The 25,337-nt window shown below is 32.3% G+C and overlaps 1 protein-coding gene across 1 annotated transcript; it reads right to left on the bottom strand.

Moving 5' to 3' along the window:
• Positions 1 to 1,676: 1,676 nt before the first annotated feature.
• Positions 1,677 to 22,316, bottom strand: LOC130440640 (luciferin 4-monooxygenase-like). Its single transcript, XM_056773898.1, has 7 exons — positions 22,155 to 22,316; positions 18,840 to 18,984; positions 15,473 to 15,673; positions 13,264 to 13,664; positions 12,224 to 12,531; positions 8,499 to 8,780; positions 1,677 to 1,906 (listed from the first exon to the last, which is right to left on the bottom strand). Exons 1-7 carry the CDS (start codon positions 22,314 to 22,316, stop codon positions 1,723 to 1,725), a joined length of 1,683 nt encoding a protein of 560 aa, XP_056629876.1. The 3' UTR covers positions 1,677 to 1,722.
• Between the last annotated feature and the right edge of the window lie 3,021 nt (positions 22,317 to 25,337).

Genomic DNA, 25,337 nt, shown 5'->3' with positions numbered 1-25,337 from the left:
TTATTATCTTTATCCATTACATATACTCGTATATTACATATAAAAATTTAACATGTAGGTACATTTTCAAAGGTAATTGTGTTAATCATTGTAGTTTTCTTGTGTATACTTTATATTTAGATTTTATAATATTTGTGTCTTCATTTAGTTATTTGTATGTTTATTACTTAGTTTTTTACAAGTTTTTGTCTTTCTATTTCTCTCTCACAATAATCAAGCCCCCTGTATCGAATTCATATTAACATAATTCTTGAAAAATACAGTTCTTGAATTAGTTCAAACATCAATATGTTAACTGCAGTCGCATAGCCAAATATATGTTACATCAAATACAAAGTCAAATCAATCTGACAGATCTCGGGGAATAAATACAATAACAACGAAATGGTAGAACTATGGAGAAAAAATAAAGAGCACACCATTTTTATCTTGGTAATAGTATTGTCTTTTTTTTTTAAAAAAAAATTTTACGATCTCATTTATTCCTTTATACATTGAATTAGTTTTCAACCAAAGACGTCAGAAAAATAACACCTCCAAAAATAATTGATGTTGAAGCCCAAATGCTCCATAATATTTGTTACACATTGACTCTTTACCGGTATGTGTACCTCAGCTGCCTTCAACTTTGGCTGTTCAAATAATGATATTGAAATAAATTAGATAGATAAACGTAGTCCAATAATGCTCTACAATCCAATTTTGTCTCTAAATTAAAACTGGACACCAAACCCCGAATTAATTAAAAACGTGGTTGCAAATTCAGATTAGAAAATATTTCCGGCCCAAAGTTTTCTCTGGAAAAACTAAAAATACCTATAAAATGCTCATAATTCTTTCGTTTCAAAAATATTTTCCTTTTTACCTGAAGTTTTAGGGAAACCTGAAAAAAAATTAACTAATTATACCGGATTAATCATTGCGCACAGGTCTGTGGATTGGATTGATGAATCGCAAAGTATCCATAGGATGGAGTAACGGTCGTTTGTTTTGATGTTTGACATGCTATACTTTGCATCTAACGACGTCGATGACTTTTGAGAGATCCATTTATTACTACAATTATGTTACTTAATTAGTAAATAGATCTCCTATCGTCTACACTATTTCAATCACTTAATTCAAATTGATTCAAACATCAAAACAAACGACCGTTACTCCATCCCATGGAGACTTTGTGATTCATCAAGTTCTGCGCACGCGCACAGTCAACTCACAGGCCTGTGCGTAATAATAATCTGGAATAATTTTTTTCAGGTTTCCCTTAGACAAAAAAGCAAATATTTTCTAATCTGAATTTGCAACCACGAGAATCAACGAGAAAATTCGGGGTTTGGATTTTCAGAACGAGCATTGAAAATCCTTCCGATTCATATATTTTTTATTTTTTCCGAATATTTGGTTGCTAGCTTGATGGAGCTGTTGAATGACGTACAGCCGTATATCCATATAGTTTCCACTAAATTAGATGAAATTTCAAACATACATATCTTACTCCAAATTCCATGTAAACAGAAAAGACTTGTTGTGATGTTATTTAGATGCGAAGAATATGGAAATGTGAATTAGTAGAAGAACTATTACCGAAGAACCTAGTGTAGATTACTCTTACTGGGATATCAATATAATAGTATGATTAAATAGAGGTTATTCTAGTTCAAAAACATCTGAGATCATAAAATATTTAATTTAAACATATAATAGTCATTTTCATGTAATTATTCAATTTGAAAGTGATTCTTCTCTTTGTAGCAGAGAGAGGCTGCTGCTGTAACGGATACTAACTTGAAGAAGATCTTCCCGGATTGTTTTTCTCTTGACTGATCCAACATTTGTTCGTGGAAAATGTTCTTGAAGAATTATCTTAGACGGCCAATATTTAGGTGATAGTGAATCACAAATATAGCTAAAAAATAAAAAATTTTGAAACGATTATTTGTAAAATGTTATATGAACAAATATGACCATTTTTTATTTTCTTGGCTTCTTTCCAATGAAAATATTGAAAAATGAGGATATCTACTTTATTGTCTCTACACATTATCTTGCAAGTACCAGGAAGGCAACTAAGAACGGTCGTTGGCCACATCTTAGGAACGGATTACATTAGAGCTTCGGGGGAGGAAGTTATAATAAGAGTGGCCCCTAGAAATAACTGGAAATTGTTTTCAGAATAAATAGGACACTACTAGAGGACGTATTTGAATATATAACATTAAAAAACCAGGTTTTCTTAGAGGTTTAAAAGTTTTATTCTTTTCAAATAAAAGAGGGGAGAGTGGCAGCCTTGTTATGAAAAATGCCTGAAGTCCGGTTCTGCTCGCCCGATTTTTATGAACTTGGTGTTGTTTGAAAGAATATATAAATTCTAAGCAGTTTCATTAGCAATATCTATAATATATGAAACAAGACCGCCTAGCATTCACGTTGGTAATTGAATTGCTTATAATTAATATATTTTGTATAGCTGGACAAAAGCTCTTTCAAAGAACATCAAGTTTATAAGCAGAACTGGACTCATAAGAAATTTTGCATTTTTAATTTTACATTTCCAAATAAGCCATCTAGTGATGGACCTAAAATTCTGGAAAGAATTTCCACGTGTTTCTTGGGGCCATTTTTGTTACATTTTCTCCTTGAAGCTATAATACTATCTGTTTCTGAGATATGACCGATGGTAGTGCTTATTTGCCCACCCGGTACAATATCTCAACCACAGTTTTAAGTTCTCTAGGCACCACAGGGGTTTGTTTCTTCGTTGAGAATTTCTTATTTTTTGCGAAGTATCTCTATCTATCTATTAGTTACAAAATAAACATATTCAAATTTATAAATACAATTAAAATACGCAGAAATAATAATATGAAATTGATCTTAATTTCCTATATGCATTGTTTAAATATTTTGTAAGTTCTAAACTTCGTTGTCAGTACAATTATTCAAGACTTCAATAATGATTACCATCATTAACCTCAAATTATGATAAAGTAGTAAATTTAAAAAACAAAATTATCTTCTTCATATCCGGTACAGAAAAGAGCTTTAAAACTAAATATGAGCCTCTCTCAGTTAGAATTCTGCTTATGTAAGTTGTATTCAACACACTATTCAGCATTAAATCGTTAATTTAAGAAGTGGGAAGATGTGTATAAAGATACATGTGCTATTATTGAGTCGTATAACTTTCTAATTAGGAGTAAAAATGCAAAAAGCTTGTGCCATGTAGTTCCACCAAAGGCGATGCATTGCCTTCTTGCAAGTCGCCTCGGGTGGCATTTTTTAAAAGATATCTTTGGTAATAATTTGTTTTGAAAATCGACTGATTTTCATCAAAATTCTTATTTGCTCATAATTTTCTGTATTCTTTTAAAAAAATAAAACAATAGTCTTAAGTTGAGCGTTTTCTTATTGCTGATATTATCAAGCTGAAGAGTTTGTTTGTTTGAATGCGCTATTCTCAGGAACTACTGGTTCTGATTGAAAAATTCTACTCTTATTCAGTAGGTCTGAGAATCTATTTTCCGTGCCCCTAAATTTTTTTTGTATTTTCTTCAGCTATTCTTTGTCGTAAGTTTCTTGAAGACATCTCGTCTGGAGTACATTTACCAGTGCGTTATTTAAGTTCACTTCTATAACCTTAACGGTTCAATTATCACTCTGGCGGCTGTCTCAAACTGTTCAATGTAATTGGTTTAAGACGTTTCAGCTTTGGGGCCTAGACTCGAGCAAAACTGCCAATCTCTTTGGTCTTCAGTTGTACTCATGGATTGCATGATTCTATATGTTCGATGCTTTTCTCATCTGTTGGAGTGACTTTTGTTCTTGAATCTTTTTCTTTAACTCCTTGATTTTCTCGTCCATCCGATTTTCCATCGATATCATATTATTCTCGATATCCGATTTTGTTTTCAACTTCAGTGGCAATGTCAGTTTTCAATGATAAAATCTCGGTCTTATAATCTCGTGCCTCATGATTGAAATCTTCTCGTGCATATTAGTAGAAATATCGTTCTTCATTTCAAAAATTGGAGAGATCAAGGTGGAAGACTCGTCTTTGAATAAAAATATTTTTGGTTCAAAGTCGTCACTTACTAGTGCAACTTTGAGTCTTTCCACTAATTCATTACCGGACGTTTCCAATTCGCGATTCTTCAAATCTGCTTTTAGTTCTGTCATTTTCAGGACATCTAACCATGTTTACGTCACTATTTATTCATAATATCCTACACCTGACACTAATGTAATGTTTTTCTTATTTATTTAAATGGTTTTTAACGGAGGGTGGGATTAATTTATACACACTGTATTTCTTACTAAATTTATTCGTGCACTTAAACTAGATACACTAAACTAGGCACTTAACACCAAACTGATCGATATTTACAAAATCATCCACTAGGACTCAACTATTCTCTCTTATAAAATAATTTATTTAGTAGAGTGCCGTAAGGCATAAAAATGGTAAAACCTCGGAACTCAGTGCCAGTCAATGAATATGTATATCAAGTGTTAGACTGCATTATTAAACCTCAAATAAAAAAGTTACAAAAAATGGCCTATCTCGATTACAACAATTTTTACTCATTTACTGAAAAATGAGAGGCGAAAGGGGGAAAAAGTGTTTATAGTAAAAAATTTAATTTTAAACGCAATAAATTATGTTTACAGAGTAACTTTAATATCAATTTATTAGACTGTCATACAAAATAATGATTATACACATCATTGTTCATTATTGTCGTCGTCGTCGTCGATCTCGTTGATGTAGGTTGTGGGTGAAGAATAAGAACAGCTGTCACCATTGCATTCTAAGCAAGCTGCAGTGCAGCTTAATCCACTTTTCCTGCACCCACAAGATGCTCCACATTCTCTTATGCACATGCAAAAAATAATTTTTAATAAAGATTTTGGAGCTGGTCGCTGCGTCATTGTTTGCGGTATCAATATTCCGCATTCATATTTCCAACCCCATTCTTCTGGTGATATTTCTCTTCCAAGCCATGTTTTAATTTGCAAAAATACTCTTTTAAAATGTTCAAAAGCGGTATCTGCAGTAGGTGGTAGCGACGGCAGTTTAGCGCAGGTACTTTTAGCAGTTGCTTTCAAAAAAGAGTTATATCTAAACGCATTAAGATCTTTTATTTTTTGTCTGTCACAGCATTTTGCAAGTCTGTTCGCTTTTCAAAATTTTTTGCAAATACGTTTTTGCCACTTTGGAAAAAAGCTGATGTCGTGTCACACCCAGTGAATGCATGTAAAAACAGAATATGCTCTTTACACTTAGGTTATATTTTTTCCAAACGTTTTTTGCGGTATTTTGCCCTTGGTTGGTTTTCGAAAATAAATTTCTCGGTCTGTTGGTGAGAGCGCAGTCAATAACACATCTACATCCTAGGACACTTCAGCAATCTTTTCAGGTTGCAGATTAAGAGCAGTTTCGATTATTAGTCTGTCAGCATCCGCTTCTGCTTGGCAAGAAAATATTTTATTTTCTGAGAGTGTTTCTCGTATCATATCTATGAGCCTACTCTTATTTTTGGCATTCGATTAAAATTTCTCCTGCGTTTTTTTTATAGGCATAATTTTATCAAATATTATGTCATTATATGCATTTTTTTGGAGCGACGTGTTCGTTACATCGATTTTGTGCAGCTCTTCTCATAACCATCAAATAAGACATAAATGTTTTGTCCATAATTGGTAAATCCACTATTGGTAGTATCCACTGATACTTCTGGAAATAGGTTATAAAACGTGGATTTGGTTGTTTTTCGCATTTCAACATCTACAAAGAGAGCAAGAGAATAAGGAGCTAATTCATAAGTCAAATAGTTTTTTAGTTCTTCATTTGATTTTTTTAGTACGCATATACGTTGAAATAACAATAGTGGATCAATTGGAATAATATCATCATCCACTTTGATTTTGCTAGTGGAAGCCCACAAAGGAATGATCTTGTCTTTTCTTGATAACTTAATCGCTTTAAAATTTTTCCCATTAATTTTCTTCATTATTTTTAGACCTTGCTCAAAAGCTGCGTAGCAATTCACGTTTTCTTGTCCAGTTATTCCAATTGCGATATATATAATGACACTAACATCAGGAAATGGAGAATGTTGAATAAAATATTCTTCCAATTTTCTCACGTCAACGTCGTCCCTTTTGATTCGTGCATCGGTGAATCAGCGTGTTGATAACTGTTTTTAAAAGATATATTACAAAATTCTTCTATACCTTCTATTATATCTTTTGAAAAAATAACACCTTTTATCCATTTATAAAAGATACTTTCCGTTACACCACGTTTAAAATATCCTCCTTCAACACTCATAGATTTCATTAAAGTTTGTTCAATGGTTTGGTCTGTGGAAATTCCAGAAAAAAAAACACCGGAACGTCTAGCAGTAAAATATCCTTCTGTGAATTTTTGAAATTCTTCTGGGTCCATTTGGATAGATAATTCCTGCATGTCTTGCAAGAACAGTTGCGCGGAATTTGCATACGGAAAGTGTCCTGATATATGAAAGTATGGAATCATTCTCCCAATAGTCTGTAAATGCAGATTCCAATCACCCATACGCGCAGCTGCAATAAAATCTTTCAGCACTGATACCATTCGAAAATAGCTGATTTTGACTCTCTTAATCATGTAATTTTTTTTCGAAAAACTTTGAAATCCAATATTTTCCGTTATTTCGGTATAATTAAACATTTCAAAAGTATTGGCATTCGTTTCATCAGCAATTACAGTTTTAAATTCCGAATTATTTCTTAATAGATCATCGAAAATTAATCTTGATAAAGCTAACTGCAGAAGTATATGCGCATGTACCGCTCTAGCATATGCTAGTCCAGACATGATATGATCAATTGTATTTGTGGCATAAATCGTGGAGAGAACTTCTTTAATTCCACGGACATTATATAACCAATAGATCCCATATAGGACATCAGCGTATAAAAAGAACCCAATCTGACAACAGTAAATATTTCATCTGATAAACATATCGCTGAAGTTATATCTCGTGAGTTTATGTACAAAGGTTGATCAAAAATTACAATGCATATTTTTATATTTAATGACTGTGTGTTTTCTACTGATGATTTCATCGCCGTATACAAAGTATTATAATCACTTGGAGATGCGTTAATGAATGGTAAGAATATTATTGACGAAGTGTCAAAACCATGTGTACTAGTTAAGAGATTCATAAATCCGTTCCATCCTGAGAAGTCATTATTAGTTTTGAATTTTAGATACATCCAGAGAACGTTTAGTTTTAAGGAAATTGTGTGGGTTAAATTTGGTTCTTGCTCCGAAATTTTGATTTGAAGTTTTCTCAATCCTTCACCAGCAGAAGCAGGGTATATTTGAAGCGGTATATGACCTTGTTCAGAAATGGTAGTCTCTGTTGGAATTTTATATAAACGTTTAATTTGTTGTCTAGTTTGTATTGTCGCTGTATCATCGCTTGGAGTTACGATTTCAATCGAACCCAAATTATGGAAAGTAACGTTGCCATCGAGTGTGTTGACGTTAAAATCTCCGTTATCGTGCACAAATTGTACAAAGTACCTGTTTTTATTTCCACAGAATCTGTGCAGAAGCTTCTTAGACTATTTCCTTCGAAAAATTTAAGCCAACCAAAAAGCTGTAATATTTTATGTTTACTTAGCAACGATCAAATTTCAGCGATAATACTGCACTAGTGCAAATTATCGATAATTTGCACTAGTGCCAAATTTTCGTCTAGGATTAATAAACATCATTTGGTTTTAATTTTATATTTTAAGAAAAGGAACAATTATTGTTTATTTTAAATTAAATTTTTCTCAGGTAATAGTCTGCCAAAATGCCCTCTCGTGCATGTCAAATTGTTTCATAATTTCCTCTCGTGCGCATTCGCGCATTCGAGAAAATTAAATTATCGACAATTTGACATGCACTCGGGACATTAATATTGATTATTGCTTCTTTGTATGATCCGCAAAAGCCTAAAGCATTACATATTTGTATTATTTTTTTGGAGCCAAATTTTCTTTGCAGAGTAACAGCTAAAGCTACATGCAGTGGTGATTTCATAATGATTCATATACGCTGGTTTACCTCTTTTATCATTTAGAATTATTTCTGACAAAAAGAAAATGATAGAGATTTCGGTATTGTCTCATGAACGTTGTTACACATTTCATCACTAGCCGGATAAATTTTATTATCATAAACTTGCGTCCGGATATGTCGTCGTAAAATTTCACCAGCACCCTTTAAAATTCTTCATCATCTTTTGACCCCTCACTCTACGAGTTATCGGACAATATGTTGTATTATTGTTTTTTAAAACATATAACAATGAACAAGTTGAGAGATTCAGTGTTCATCGAAGTCCCATCAATCGCGTTTGTTAATCAACTTAATTGATTGTTTCAGGGAAACTTCAGTCAATGATTTCATAACGTAAAAGCAGTAACTTGTCATTATTTAATTCAAAACAACTTACCGTTTCAAGTCTGGCTCGTTAAATACTACATCTGGATTTTTCTTGATCAGAATAACATGTGTTTTTTGATTGCCAATAACTACAGCATCTTTTACATATGGATGTCTTAGAACAATGTCTTCTATGTCCAGCGGAAATAAAGACCAATTATCAATATCGATCATATCTTCTAGTCTTCCGCGCACAAACAACCATCCTGCATCATCAAACATCCCTACATCACCTGTTCTAAAATATCCCTTTTCTCGGGATGCGATGGTTCTTTCAGGATCCTTGAAATAACTTCAGAAATATTCAACATTAGTGAAGTGTATCTATTCCCATTTGAAAAAGTAACGAAAAGTTTCAACTCCAAAACTGGTATATCGCTTCGAATTTTGAAGAAGGGTTTATAATTTTCATACTTACGACAAATGTAGAGAATTACAGATCAAAAAATATTATATGGAGATCAGCTAGAGAATTGAACAATGAACTTAGTTACGTATTCCATCATTTATCGCATGATGCAAGTGAGAGGTTATAGATCATACGATAAAATAGAAGGAAGTTGGCATAAAAATGAAAACGTGTTTCGACAATAGGTGTTTGACGTTTATGAATCAAATTTAATATCAAACTTGGACGTGATTCAGAACAAACCGCGCGTACGTATCCTAACCACCACTTAAAATGAGTTTTAAACATAAAAGCTAGATAACGGAATGGTTTTTATTGACTCATGTCGTATCGTCGAGCTTCGACAAGTATACTTGCCAAGTATCAATACACTCGAAAATTGTAATTTAGACGCAACCTTCTTTGATAGTCACGACGAGTAATAATTCTAAAAATTGTGTCTTAAACAATCCTTGTTCAAATGAGTCCATGCGTCATGCTTACAGGGATGCTAACAAATACTTTCATCCGTTAAAAACATTTCTTAATCTTGTACTGGTATCTACAAAGACATAACTGCAGCGTTATTTGAAAAATTGTTCACCAATCAGCTCCACTCAAACAGCCACCAAATTCTGTCATTTTTATGCATAACTCATCTTATCATTTCCGCATATCAAACAGAATGATCAATACCTGTTTTAAAAAATATGTACCTGTTTATTAAATTAATATCAAAAATAACCCTAAAAATAAACCCCAAAAAGGATTATTTAAACTATATATCATTTTAAATTGAAAAACGAGTAACCACCATTTGCAGGATTCATGGATTCGAGTGATAGAAGTAGGGAATGCGTATTAGCCAGTTTATAATTGCGTGCAAGTGAGGGATATCAATGCCACCCTCCTGTCGATGACAAATTCTCACTTACATTAAGTAAAATTATGAAATCGTATCAAAAGTAATAGATTTATGGTAAATAATGACCGTGATCATTTAATACATACAATAAAACTTGTCCTTTAAAAAAAATAATTTATTACATTTCCGTGTATTTGTTTCCACGAACTTGGTTTGTTTTGCAATAAAATCTATTCTGATAATATCAAAATATTTTCTAGAAATATGTCTGCTTAAACTCGATATACGATTTGCCTTTGGTAAGTGCGACATTTTTAGAATCTGATCCATATTAAAAAATAGTTAGAGTTGATTTCATTATTCAGAAAGCAACCTATCACTATCAGTGCACTGATGACAACGTAAAAGTTCTTAAAGGAATAGTTGAAAATAAATTAAATTTAAACAAATTTCTCTTTATATGAAATATTCCTTTGAGCAATGTAATTTTTTCTTGTATCTACGATTTTTTTACCAAAGCCGCATGGTCTGTGAAATCCATACGCAGTTTTGAAATTCCCATTTCCTTTTTTTTATTTGCTGGGGTATAGGAGTCATCCTATTTCCATATATGGAGTACATTCAAACGAAAACTACACAAATATAATGGTTCACCAACTTTCAGTTCGTTAGATTAAAAACATGTCATGTTTGACAACGATGAAAAAATTGTTTTGGACACGTAAAAAAGGAAACGAATATTCTATTCACCTTCAAGGCGTAATAATTAATCTTTATGATTCCAGTTCCGAAGAGTCTTGATTTTTCAGATTAATGGTAAGTTTTTGTGTTTACATTTGACAGGAAACTTAATGAGTAATGTTTAATGAACGCCTGCGAAGCAATAAAATGATAATCAGCATAATTCCTCTCTGTTGGTGACAAAAACAATTTTTTTTTAAATTTGCAGAGTGATTTTTAAAAAGCTTCAATAATATATAGAAAATTCCAATTTAAAGATGCTATTATAACATTATTGTCTATTTAATAGAACTTTGTTATTTTTTCCTTTTACCGTATTTTTGCTCCTTCAATAAAAAAAGAAGTACTACAATAAACTTCCTCAGAAAATATAAATTATAATTGATAGCGTGCAAAGTTATTTTGCAAGTGTGAAATAATAAAAAGAAGGTCAATGGTTATAAACCATAAACCCTTTTAGTATTACGAGAATCTGATAACTTAACTAAATTTAAAGTTCTTAATTATAGTATGAAATGAAGGTATTGTCCAAAATCTACTTCCTGTAAAACAGTATTTGGTAGATGAGTAAAGTGATTTATTTATTATACTATATAGGTCTTTATGTGAAAACCACAAAGCATCCAAAATGATAAACAATACCTTTAATCTTATTACTGTCCTTACTTTTCTTCGATTGAACTATATCACTGCGAAATATTTGGTTAGGTTATGAAAGGATATGCGACCCGTCACAATACAAGTTGACAAGAAGCTATAGATCATTTTGTATACACTTACACATCTATTAAGAAACACAGTGTTCTGCCTCTGAATTTAAAAGTTTAAGCCTCACAAACGATCAAGTCATGTCGGGCTATGGACTCACTTTCCTCTCTGAAATAGTCCATGTACATCAAAGTACTGCCTTCATAACCTCATACGGTGTTTTAAGAAAATCATATTTATGAATCCTATGTCTTATTATGAAATACTTTCGCAAAATTATGACTTCCCAGAATGATTTTACTGTTAGAAAAAGCATGAATATACATAATATTAATTCCGTATTTGTATCGCCACATGTGTGATGGAAAATTTATATTTGGTCATCCCTTGTCGTCGATTCAGATACACAATTATCAGAAGTCTATCGTTTTTTCCATAATTTCCTGGAAGAATGTGTTACAAAAAATTCAGCTTGTAAGTGTCACTCGCTACCTCTGGCAAATTATTCAGACCATAGACTAAATAGGTGATTTTTTTCTCTACCACAAGTTATTTTAAAAATTTGAAATAAAAGAAAATAAAAAAAAATGATGCAACATTTTCAAATTATTTCTGATGGTTAATTATTGATTAATAGAGTGGTTTGTACAGTTCACCTAAATGGAGTTCTAAATCGATTCTTTCTCTAAGAAGGAGATTTGAACTTGGAAATGAAGAAATTAAAATTATCTATTGGAATCACTAAATAACTATAATCACATAATATCAATCTTAATAAAAAGAAACTTCATTATAATAGAGATATTTACTGGAAGCTATATATTTGGAGGTACTGAAGAGAAATGATATTTTGTGAGTTCTAGGTGAAACTCATATCACGATTATAATAACTTATTTTGGACTATTCGATTGACGTCCTCAATTTACCAGAGATATAGAAGCTGATATCATTCAAAGCATTCAAAGCAAGCTAAAAAACGTGAAAGATATTTAGAAACTAGAGAGTACTCTCTCTTATTGAATACATACATACCCTAACATGAGTCCATCACCGGAATAATAAATCTCACCAACTTTTTTTGGTGGACACACCTCTTTCGTATGTATATTAATAATTTTAACTTTGCAATTGAGAGTTAGCGACCCAACGGTGGTTGGTTTATCACAAAAGATGGAAGGATAATCTTTTGACCTCGTTGCCGCTATACATCCCGTTTCCACCATAGAGTAATTAGAGAGGAATTGTACTTTTGGCATTGCTTTCTTGAGTGTATAAATATCATGCGGTGTTGTATTATTCACACCAATCATAACAGTTTTCAGACAGCTAAGGTTATAATCCTAGAAAAAAAAAAGAATTATTTTCTTTTACTTTCTTACGCTATGAATTGTAAGATAAATTAGTGAAAGACTCAATCACAGAGTATTTGGTAACAATATTCAAAGTAACTGTGATTGTTAAAACACTTTTTTATCTCTAATCACTACTGATAAAATAAATTTGACTAATACTTTTAATAACTGCAATAGCATAATATTCATTCTTTAAAAATTAAACAATTCCTATGTAAAAGTCTGTCTATTTGTTACTGATCAAGGCGTTCCCATACCAGCATAGTGAATCAGGGTCTAGTAAGAAAGTATTCTCAACACGTATATTTGTGCTTTGTTAGATTGAGTTTAATTGATTTTTGACCGCAGCATTTGTAGTTCAATTCATGACCCATTTGTACTGTCTAGACATGGTTAAAATGTCGAAATAAATGTTTGGCAAAATTGTTTGTTGCAATAATCATAAAAAATATGTTAAAGAAAATTAAATTAATAAGTTTGTATAAGGTTTTGAAGCATTGATGAAACTGGACAGGAACAGATAATCACGAATGAGTAGAGACACAAAAGTGAGATAGCTTTATTGGAAGCCAGCCCAGAATCTCTACTTTACCCTATTGAACAAATCGATTACTCTACTCAATCTTTTAAGTTACTTTTCTTATATCAAAATAGTCACCCTCTCTAACATTTAAATCAAGATCTCCGACATTTTATGTCTTAATAAAATAGAATTTATACCTTGGCAGCGCTGCTATGAAACAGTCTCATCGCAAAATCAGTACCCAAAAGTAGACACTCAACATTAAAATCTTGTATAACCTTACAGGCGGATCTTTCAAAAAAAAGTCCAGGAATAATTAACGTTACTGATGTTTCCAAACATAAACACACCATTATAATATGTAGAAACCATGAAAATGAGAAAAATGATAGTATATTCACGGGGTGATAGAAAATATCTGCAAAGTTCATACACTGAAGACAAATATTATTGTGTGAGACACAGACAAGTTTTGGAAAATCGGTGGTTCCTTGTGTCGGTAATATCAATGCAACTGTTCTTCTAGGATCCTCGATATAAATTGGTCTAAATTCCTCATCTTCCTTGTGTTGAATCCATTTAGAGAACTCAGATATCCCTAAAATAATAAAAATATATATAAATAATGTTTCATTAAAAGATTCATGATTGAGTTGAGAAATTTTGGACTTGGCCGAATAGAAACTTAATAATAAAATGCCAGATGTCCAGAAATTCTCTTGACAAATGCAAATTAAAGATAATAAATATTATTTTATGTTCGCCAAGTACCACTTGTATATGACGCTGCTATTGGTTTGCAAGCAAATCACAAAAAACTGTCTAAGCCTACTAAGTTAAATTATTTACTATAACCCGAATTCTCTTATTGCTGTTACAAGCGTTCAATGTGGAAGGACTGAAAATAAATTTGCTAAAAATTTGAGAGGACTAATTTTTTGACAAATTTTCACAAATAATTATATTTAAAACAAATGCTCTTTTGTTTAATTCCCTCTTGTATACCGTTTTCAGGAAAAGTGTTTTATTTTTTTGTATTTTTGACATTTACTATGATTATTTCATTATTAAATGGTCTTCATAGAATCGGTTGAAATATTATCCCTTCCAAAACGGGCAAAAGATACCATAAGCGAGGAATCTAAGGTCAAGTTAAGGATGTGAATACTGAGAAAATAGTTCGATTTAGATGGATATATAACATCACTCAATAAGTCGTGTGACTGACACACAGATGACGCTGCCATTCTTAAATCCATATGACGTTTATATAGTATCAACTTTCAAAAGACTATGTCTGGAATTTCATGACACAACGATTATTCAAAAAAAATTACAGCCAATTATGTTATTTAGTTATTTTCAAAACAATGGATTCAAAAAAATTTTGTGTGTTAATTTGTCATTGCTTCTTGAAAAGAAAAATACTGTACAAGGTCAGCAATCGCTTCAAAACTGTTATCTGGACTCTACTCCATCGTGAAGATCTATTTATTAAATTAAATGCTTTGCTAAATTCAAACGTGATCGTACAAACATAGATGATGGTGAACGTTCTGGTCGCCCAATTGAGGTAGAAAACACAGAAAACATCAAAAGTCCAAGAAATAGTAATATCTAATCGTAAATTGAACTTGCGTGAGATAGCTGAGACCGTAAAGATATCAGAAGGTAGTTTGCTTACAATTATGCATGAACATTTGAATATGAGAAAGCTTTTTCCAAAGTGGGTGCCGCGTTTACTCACAGTACATCAAAAACAACAACGTGTTCGAGTGGACTGCAGCGGGTGAACCACGTCCAAAGACACAACAGTCAGCTGGAAAGGTTATGGCCTCAGTATTTTGGGATGCGCTTGGAATATTGTTTATCAATTATCCCCAAAAAGGAGAGACAATCAATAGCCGATACTACATAGAGATCTTGGATCGTTTGAATGCAAACATCAGGGAAAAAACGTCCTCATATGAGATAGTAAAAACCACTGTTTCACCAAGACAATACACGACTCACTATTCGATGGCAGCGATGGTTGAATTGAATGAAATACACTACGAATTTCTTACTCATCCATCGTATAGCCAAGGTTTGGCCCCCAGTGACTACTGGCTATTCGTTGATCTCAAAAAAATGCTCGCCGGTAAGAAACTCAGCTCAAATGAAGAATCAATAGCTTAAACTAATGCGTATTTTGAGGCAAAAGACAAATACTTCTACAAGCACGGCTTCGAGATGTTATAGAAGTATTGGAATGATTGTATGGCTCTTGAAGGAGATTACATTTATGAATAAAATCGTTTTTTGGCAAAAAAAATGTGTTTTTCTTAGCTAGTCACACAACTTATTGAGTAATGGTTAGGTTAGGTTAAAACCAAGTATCAAATGAAGGCTGTAAAAACTACTAACCTCCGTCTTCTTGACTGAAGCTAACAACTTTTGTTTGAAGATGCATTTCATGCAATATTCGTTTAATATGGGTTTCTGTCCTGGAATCGGCAAAACATATCTTCGGCTTTAGTTTCTTAATGAGACGATCTTTCTCTTTATTACTTGATTCAGGATCCAATGGAGCAACAATTGCACCCAGAAATAGAGACGCTACAAGAACTTTCACAAATTTCCTGTTAAATAGTACTAAAAGTAGAGTTCTGTATGATTTTTTACAGGAGATTTTACGAAAACCAGTAGATATTAAATTCATTTTTATCTTGAATTAAGAAAATTGATCAGGCAAATAATTATCCACCCAACAGATTAAATATATATATATATATATATATATATACATATATATATATATATACATATATATATATATATAAAATTCTAAAATCATTTATTCTTAAAAGGATATTCCACATTCCCACTAATCAGATTAAACTCCAATTCAATATTGTCAAATGTGCCAGTACATTTGAATACATTTCACTATCAAATACAGAATCATAAAGAATTATAGTGCCAATAAATTATGCCTATTCGAATTAACATTAATTCCAAACTAATTTTTGGCTTTCTGGCTATTGTTAAACTCATTTCCTCGGCACTAATCGTTTGATTACTGATAGTTATAACATATTAGTGTCCTATAAACTGTTTTATAAATTAGAAAAGATACGTATCATGCTATTTCTCAGAAAATTTCAAATGTTGAAGAGAAAAACATGTGGCGTTTTTTAACCTTTGCGTGATCTTCCCTGCTAAAAGTTGCATTTTGAATTGTTTTCGCTATGGTGAACCTTGAGGTTTCCACTCGTCACTCTGCATTTTGGCATCTACATCATAGGTATGTATCCATGACCATTTATGTTATGTGCTTTCTAACATTGTCGAATGTTGTAACGATTGATTGATGAGTGTTCTACATGCAAGTAAATCTGTAGACGATTGCCTACTACATGACTCATGACACATGATTTCCCTAGCATATCCACAAAATCTTTGTGAAGTTTCATTGAGATACTCAAGAATTTAATCATCGCACGCTGCGCAACACTATCCATGTTGATAAAGATATGTGATTCCCATTCGGGCTTGTTCCGAATTTATGTGCATATAAGATTTCTAGAAACTCCTAGAAATTTAGTTTCATGAAAAAAGTGTATTGAAATGCAAGTAGCAGAAGGCTTTTTATTCCAGCAAGACTTCCAAACGAATGCTAGAATTGTCTTCTGTTAAAGGTGTTTTTTACTATTTTCTCTGTTTTTATTCACATTATTGATTTATAGGAAAATATTTGTAAATATACATTAGGGAAATTACACAGTAGCGTAGGTGATCGGTTGGTAGTACTGTTTCATGTTTGACAGTTGATTCTGAAAATATTATACCTCTTTGGAGAGATACACATAATAATTTCAATATATGAAACTATCCATTCATTTTAAGGATAGATCCTTCCAAGAAATTCCTTCACAGTAAGTTGGTATGTTTTCTGCATATTTCATGACTACATTTTCTTTTTTTAAAAACTCATTATATTTTATTGTAAATAGTATCTCAAAATTGATATAACCTCACAGCATCCTCATACATGACCGAATAATGCATTTTCAAGTTAGCTGGCAAAATAAAACTGTTATTCAAGTGCCACCACCATGGCCCACTACAGAAAATTACCAAAAATCGTTCACAATCGTACACAAAAATGTGTGCGAGAATAACTTTGTTGTGATACCGAAACAGAGAAAAAACATTCTAAACATTATACTGAGACATAAAGCGAGACATTGAATACAGCGCAAATATTTGTTGAAGGAGAAAATACATTTCTCAGAGGTAAAATTTCGATAAGAGAGTAAGGTAGTATTTACAGAAAATTTGCGTGAATGCGGAAATATGGTCTCCAAAATTTGCATGACAAGAACATAAAATGTTCTCGTCAAGCATTCAATTGTTTTGCATAACGGAGACGCACAAGTGATATTTGAATCAAAAAAAGCAGAAAAAGGTGTTTTAGGAATCGTTGAAAAACTTTCAAATACTCTCACTTTTTCTTTATTTCAACGGTTTTCATGGAAGTGTTTTCATTCGATCGATATTTGATCAATTATTTTTCCAAAGTTCACAAAGATCCGAGAAATGATATAGTATTTAGAATTGGAGATATTCTATCTTTTGAAACAAAAATCATTTCTTTAGAATGTGGTTTCTCACTGAGTTTCAAGGTGTTTTATCTGAAAGTCTGGAAACTAATTATGTCCAGCTTTTTAAAACTATTGGAAGTAATGTTGTCATAGTTGGTAAATGCCATACACCCCGGTAAAGTATGTTAAATAAGTGGGAGTATGGGTACAGTCAGAACGTCAAGCATTCAATTGTTTCTGATATTTGAAAACAAAAAAAGTGTTAGAAAGTGTTTAAGAAACTTTTGAAAAGCTTTTTAATATTCTCATTTATTATTTTTCTCCTTTTATAAACATGTTTTTGATCGATCAATATTTGATTGTTCATAATTCGCATAGATTTGAAAAATAATAAAATATCAAAAACTGGAGATATTCTATCTGTTAAAACACAAATCACTTGTGTATCTTTGGCATATAGTCTTTGGATCCAGCTACCAGTGATCACACCATTAAAACTTTTTTATCTGTTATTTGATAGTAGTCAGACAAATTTCCTAGTTAGCGCATCATGTTAGTGAGGTGTTTGCCTGTCAATCTGTCACGAAGTTATCAATTTTATGCAAAAAGCACATCGGTAATTTTGTTTTAATCAATAGTTTTTATCATATAATTAACGAGAAAAACTTTTTCGGGCAAAGATATTGGGTCACTTGACGCGTCCAACACGCTAAATATGTCAAATATATGAAAAAAAAAATTTTCACTAAATGACTGATTCTAACAGAATCTATGCACCAAAATTGCCAATTTCTTGCAAATCTTTCATTTACAACTCCTTTTTCCACATAAAAAGTAAGTTATAAGTAATTACAATCTAAAAATCTAAGTGTCCGATAATAAAAATATTAAGGCACATCGTCAGTCGGACAAAAAATTCAGCATGACAGACAGATTTTCATTATAATGCGTTAACTCCGAATTTTGTCAGACTCCACCCAAATAGCAGATACAAAAAACTTCAATGGTGTGGTCTTAACTAATATTTGGAATATTTGAAAATATTAAAGGTGTCTGGTAACAGCCAGAAATCTCTATTTAACATACTTTTCTGGGTATGGTACTAACACCAAATATTTGAGGTATTTGTCAAATAATGGTCGACCAGAACAGCTAGACAGTTGAATGCGAAAATATTAATTTCTTACCAATAGTTTGATCGGCGTTTTTTGCACTACAAACAACTACAATGTCCTTCTCAACAATTCCGCATGCGCGCATTTCTGAAGCCAATCTTATACTTCTGCTTCTTACTGAACCTTTTGTCTCAGCGATTGACATAATGATGTCTACCTTAAAACGAAAATACGTGTGAGATTATTCAAATTTAAAAAAATATATTGAATTGATTCATCACATTTTAAATAATATTTCTAGTGTTTTCAGTTAAACATCAGAAGTTATGTATGTGAGCAAATCCCATTGTTTAATACATGAAGAAGCAAAGTCGGTTTGCTCGTTTCTTATATATTTCCATGCCAGTGAAATGATTCAGCTTTTCTTTGAACTTGTAGGGTGGCTAGTCTGGTATATTAAGTTCTGTTCCCACGTGATTTCAAGCTAAAATTTCTGGTTTACAACAATGACATTTAACGGTAAAGCTTCTCATCCATATTTAATTTAAAAATGATTGAAACAGCGCTACTGAATATAAGGAAAAAGAGATAAGTGCTAAGAAACGTCGTCGAGAAGTAAGAAATGGAATTTATAAGAGAAACAAGGGACGTGCTTATAAAAACAAGTTCTAAGGTTATTTAATCATGTTTTGACAAACTTAACCAAATTTTATTTATAGATGCAAAATTAAGTGCTCCGAAACATCAACTGATGCCTTTTTTGAATATTCGTACCATAGCCCAAGAATCTATATATTCCGAAGCAGCTTCTGATCCTCTACATATTCGTCCATCTTTGGAGTATTGCTCGCATATACAGAGCTAGGATAGGCTCCCAAGCATACTGTTATGGTGCTCGACTGAATAGAAAAGAGGGCACTGAGAAACTTGGTCAGCTTAGCGCATAGAAGAAAGGTTGCTGACCTTACTTTCTTTACCGAAACTACCAAAGCAAATGCTCTTCCGAGCTGTACAACATAATCCCACCAAGAACCGTATTTGCAAGACCCACTAGAAAGGCAGACGTGCAGACGTTGGACATGAACATCGAGTCAGTGACAAGTCTCAACAAGCTTTACACAAAGTTTCACCTTGCTGCTCCGATTCATTTTATTGTAGTAGAGCTCGAACAATTACTCAGTCATGTTGTTTTGAAAAATGTCACGTTCTTATAAAATTTTTGACTAAACAATGATTAACACCAACACAAACCAAAAACCGAATGGAGGCTATTTGCGGTGACTAGTGTCCAACAATTTTAACAATTAAAAATTGGTCTAACCTGTTTTGCTGAAGACGAGAATTATTAGAAGATGACTCACTAGGAAAGTCCTATGATGGTGACTATTCCAAAAAACATCAAATTAGTGGAAGAAATTGTTTTAAGCGAACGGCTTCTAAAAACAGCACAGACCAGACCGCATTCCCAAAATAAATGTTCTAAGAATCCTACATGATTCAAATATGACAAAAATTAGTGCAAGATTGTTGTCTCGAATTCTCGCAGTGCAAAAGCAGTGTCGAGTAGAACGTTTGCCGCGAGGGAAAATAAAGTATAATCCAATCAATTGTGACGGGGATGAAAATATGGTCTTTTACATTTTTGTTAAAAAATCGATTGACAAATTTATTTTACCACCTGCCCCTGGCCTTAAGCTAGTAGTTTGGAACTATTTATTTCGTCAAACACACTACATGAACATAGGTAATCATCCAATAAAAATTCATAATGTTGGAATGTATATTTTAAAATATGCTTAAATATAAGTTCTGATTTCTCAACTTTATAGGTCAACAACTCAGAAACGAGGGGCCTCTCATGATAAATTTTTTTATGTCACTGTATTTCTTTCATGTTGCCCACTCATTCTACTGACGGAAATGAGTTCAATTTTACTACCCGGAGGTTTGAAGGCCGCTAAACACGAATATCACGACAGATGAAACGAGGTACCTGGTGACCAAGGTGGCCGAACATCTACGTCGTCGCCTGGAACCCCGTTGAAATCGTTAAAAAATTGGCCAAATATGTACATCTTGGGGTTTTAGAGATCACTGCTCACGATCATGATAACCTGTGAGATACCTGGTGCGAAGGTATCTCACACATCTATGTCTACTGGAGTCACGTGGACATTTGTTCTGTCATTGTCCGAATATATACATTCAGGGAATTTTCGGATCGCTGAGTGATATCGTTTCAATAAGCTTGAAAACAGCTGATTCGCAACTATAAATGATGTCGCTTTACAGGAATTAATGCGGCATGAATCCCACTGATTAGGGATAAGAATTAAAAGAACAGCATTAAGTCCCCATAGAAATGACACACTTGCCTGGCGCACCGATCATCATGAACATGATATTTTGCGCATGGAAAACCGACTGTATGTGGAAGCAGGAAGCATGATTTACTGCTGTGTCGCTTGCCAAAATTGTACAGGCATTAATTGTACACATATTAAAATTATTTTATACGAAAGAAACTGCAGACGTAGTATATTAAATAGAAAGCGGAATTATAATGTAGCATAAAAATGAACATTGAATAGTTTTTTTATAATGAAAATGAGCTGGTTACTGGCTAGTTAGTTACTCTTTCTGTCATGATATTCGTGTTTAACGACTTCGAAACCCCCCGGGATGTATATATTTGACAAATTTCTATAGGAATTTCCACGGGACTGTTGGAGATAACCAGCCATCCCGGGCAACAGGTACTTCGTAGACCTTTTCTATCGTGATATTCGTATTCAGCAAACTCCAAAACCACAGAATAATAAACTAGAACTCATTTCCGGCATATTTTCCGAGTTACAAAATTTTCATTTATCAACCATTCAGAATGCGCCTTTCAAAATACATTTTCCACTGCGATTTTCATTTCTTTTTCATTATTTTTGTTGAGAAAGTTTCCTGAAGCTCTCCCAAATCAAGTTCATTTTGTTGCATCTTCATCCGTATTACTGCTCAGAAATTTCTGAGATTTGAGCTTTATTTCCTCTACTCAGTATAAATAAATCGGTATTACCGTTTACCGAAAAAAATATTCTTTCTTAAGCGTTGACGATTGTCCTTATTATTAACTGGTAGTTTCACATATCAAGAGAAATATTATAAAACAACAATGTATATCATAATTATAAATATTATTTCGAAATAACCTATCCAATATTCAATACCACATCAAAGTTTATGAATTACGACGTCATAAAATGTATGATAAACACCACTATCTGGAAAATACGCTTAATTTCCAAATAGTGAATCGCTTCGATATAATATACTCATGTTGGAGTATCAATATAAATTATATATACATTTGAATATAAACATAAAGTCATTCACCTGTAGAATTTTATCCAAATCGCTTGCAAGTGTTTCATAGTATAGATGCCCCAATCCTCCATAGTCTTTAAATATATTCAATGTTTGACTTGTGCTACGATAGGAGTTGATTCCCCGAGAAACTCCTGAAGATTTACTGTTCCTTCTTGGTGAATCCGTCATTACTGAAATATTTTTGAATGTCCTGTTAGTACCCATAATTCATTATTTACATTGTTAGTTTTTAAAAAAGCAGTATCTCCAAATGGAATTAATAAACGTCAATGGAAATTACATAGGTACCTAAAAATCAATTTGACAGCATTGATGGAGTGTTTGGTTGCTCAGCCGATCACAATGAGGGGGGAGGTGAGAACGGGATACAATGTGACGTACTGTAGTTCGAACTTAACGATGTTCTGCTGTATTTCATTTAGGATCGCCATACAGTATCGTTACGTGATCATAGAAGTAGAGAAAGGTAGAATGAACTTATATGAGTGAGCATTCAATTTTAATGGGACATCACTAACGCCGCCATATTCTGCGGTAAATTTCTGAGTCAGCTCTATGACAGACACGTTGTTCATACCTTTAGTTCGCTCTGCTTTGTGTAAGTTAATTCTGTTTATTAGTAGAAATTGTTTTGATTATATTTCTATTGTGATTGAAGAAGTGGTTTGAGCCGACTCTGTTCTGATTTAATTCAAGTGGGTGAAAATTATTTGTATGATGTTGACCCTAATTTGTTTGACTAGTGACTATAGAAAACTATTTTTATTTTTTGCTTTATCATAGCTTGTTCCTCAATAAAAGAACTGTAAAGAAATTCTTAAGTCAAAAAAAAGACTATTAGTTTTTACGTTAAGCATTTATATAGGGTAATTATTCAGGATAATATAACGCTATATTATGCTCAGGTTTCCTATAGGAGAACAAAAAGTTAAACTTACTCAGTATTGATGACGGAAATTGAAAATGGTCAAGAAATAAACTTATTTGTTTTGAACATTTCCATTAAAATATCAAATAAAACATCTTTGAAATTATATTGCTGAACTATTATTGAAATTGTATAGAACTAGAGCAGATATCAAAGAAGCAGCCACTAATGTCGACGATAATATGACATCGGTGAACATAAATACCAACTGTACGTATCCTCTATTTTATGTGTCCCATCTACCAGTAAGTCAGTAATTGACGAAGCATTATATTTAGTTAGCCCTTACGCTTCTGAAACTCATTTTTCTATATATTCAGTTAAAAATTATTATTACTAGCAGTTTATGAGCTAATTAGTAAGATCAATTTTTTTCATATTTTTAAAATGACAATTTCGGGAATTTTAGGGACTATCACAATTCTGTAATATGGGAGTCAACATACTACCAGCACAACTCACATTTTGTACTTAACTAATATATTTGATATAAATTATTTCCAGTGAAATTTAACAAAACAGTTTTAATCTTTGTTTAAACTCAAAAAAACCTACACTTATCACATTTTATTCCTAACCTTACAAGTTTGGAGATGACACATGTTGGAGTTTTTTTGGTTCTCATGAAATGGCCAATGATTGAAGCCATCAAATCTTTTGTCTTCACAAGGAAGTGGAGCATATCTAGCTTTCTTAGAACTGGGCCTCGGATTTTTTCTCCTACATAAGTGTCTTCACTTTCTCTTTCCCTTTTTTTGTGCCACAAACTAAAAACTCTCCTAAACGTAAAGGAAATTTCAAAAAATCCATGATATCCTTGAACTTTAATTTATCCGTTACGCAATCATTTCTATTTTTCATCCAACTATTAACTATACATATATCAAATAAATGAAGAATCTTTAGTAGTATGCCTATTCGAAATAATTATGCATACAAAACTTTATTTTATAAGATTTGGACCAATATTTACAATTTTTAGCCACTGTAAGACTCAAAAATTGAGAAGAGAACGAAATTCGTTACTATAACCTTCAATCACAAGATAAAAACGCCGCAAAACATAAACTTTTCGTTTTAACCAGTTAAAATGGGTGTAGCACAGATATGTGGCATGGAAGTCAACAGAGTAAGAGCAATTATGAGCTTTATATGCTTTATATAGCCTCTCGATAAGACTTCCACGTTTGTATCAGCGTGGAGCATAACGTTTAGAAGCAGAAAATATATAGAACCAAAGGATTGTGCTACAATTATTGGTTACAAAAGTTATTACTTATTTATGTTTATTATTTAGCATTGATGATAGTGTATAAACAAAAGGAAATACAGACAGTAGTTCAGATAGAGAAAAATTCATTCCATCAATACACAGCCATAGATAAGTATATTTCTATGGAACAAACATATATATTCATTCAAGAACAAGCCAATGTTCCAGAATTATCAATTTTGCATGTGATTATAGAAACCTACATTATCATTCCATAGATGTCAGTGCATCATCTCCTACAAAGATCGAGAAACATGTGGAGTTTCATAAGAGAATGTTGAGAAAAGTTATATGCGGCTGAGAAAAAAATAGTTGTTTTGAGAAAGAATGTCTTGGATTTGAAAATTATTATGCAGTATCTTGAACGAGATGAAGATTTTTATTTTGCTGCATCGAAACAGTCGAAGATATTTTAAGTAAACTAAGAATCTACAATATGGTTAGAAAAATTTACTGACATAAAACAAAAAATAATAATTATACGTGACTCCAATGTATAAAATTTTGATAGTATAGGTCGTAATTACAAGAAAAAAATATATATAACATAGAACAGTTTGCTTTTGTATTTAGAAAAGCGATTAAACAATATTTTTCAAAATTTGTGGTTTTAATGTTTAATTGAAGATAAAACCACACAAATAAATATATTTATAATTTCTGTCAACCTTTACTCTCAAAATAGCTCCCTAAAAAGTGAAAAATACTTTAAAAGTGTACACTTTTACATTTTTTTCTATGTTGATAAGTACTTTCTCTCAAAAAACCCCAGATATAGTCTCTCATCATGTTTTCATTGTATTCGCTTCAATAACGCTATTCGAAGTTCATAATGTCCAGATGAAAACGTTCTCCTTGCTCTTTTGAATTCGCTCCCATATTATTTTTTAATTTATCTAAATGGATATGGAGCATATGAACGTTCAATGACATCCAGCAGCACATGTCCGTAAAATGTTTTAGCATATTTTCAGCTAACTTTTCGTAC

This window comes from Diorhabda sublineata, chromosome 2 (genome assembly GCF_026230105.1).
Source record: "Diorhabda sublineata isolate icDioSubl1.1 chromosome 2, icDioSubl1.1, whole genome shotgun sequence".
Taxonomy (NCBI): Eukaryota; Metazoa; Arthropoda; class Insecta; order Coleoptera; family Chrysomelidae; genus Diorhabda; species Diorhabda sublineata.
Note: the sequence above shows the minus strand (reverse complement) of the source record. Positions and strands in the feature narration are given on the sequence as shown.

What these genes read in the sequence shown, in the direction of transcription:
- LOC130440640 (XM_056773898.1), bottom strand. Translation starts at nt 22,316, where the DNA reads ATGACGGATTCACCAAGAAGGAACAGTAAATCTTCAGGAGTTTCTCGG. An exon ending in ATTTGGATAAAATTCTACAG is followed by an intron (nt 18,985 to 22,154) that starts GTGAATGACTTT and finishes TTTCGTTTTAAG; the next exon opens with GTAGACATCATTATGTCAAT. An exon ending in GGTGATGGACTCATGTTAGG is followed by an intron (nt 8,781 to 12,223) that starts GTATGTATGTAT and finishes ATATTTCTGAAG; the next exon opens with TTATTTCAAGGATCCTGAAA.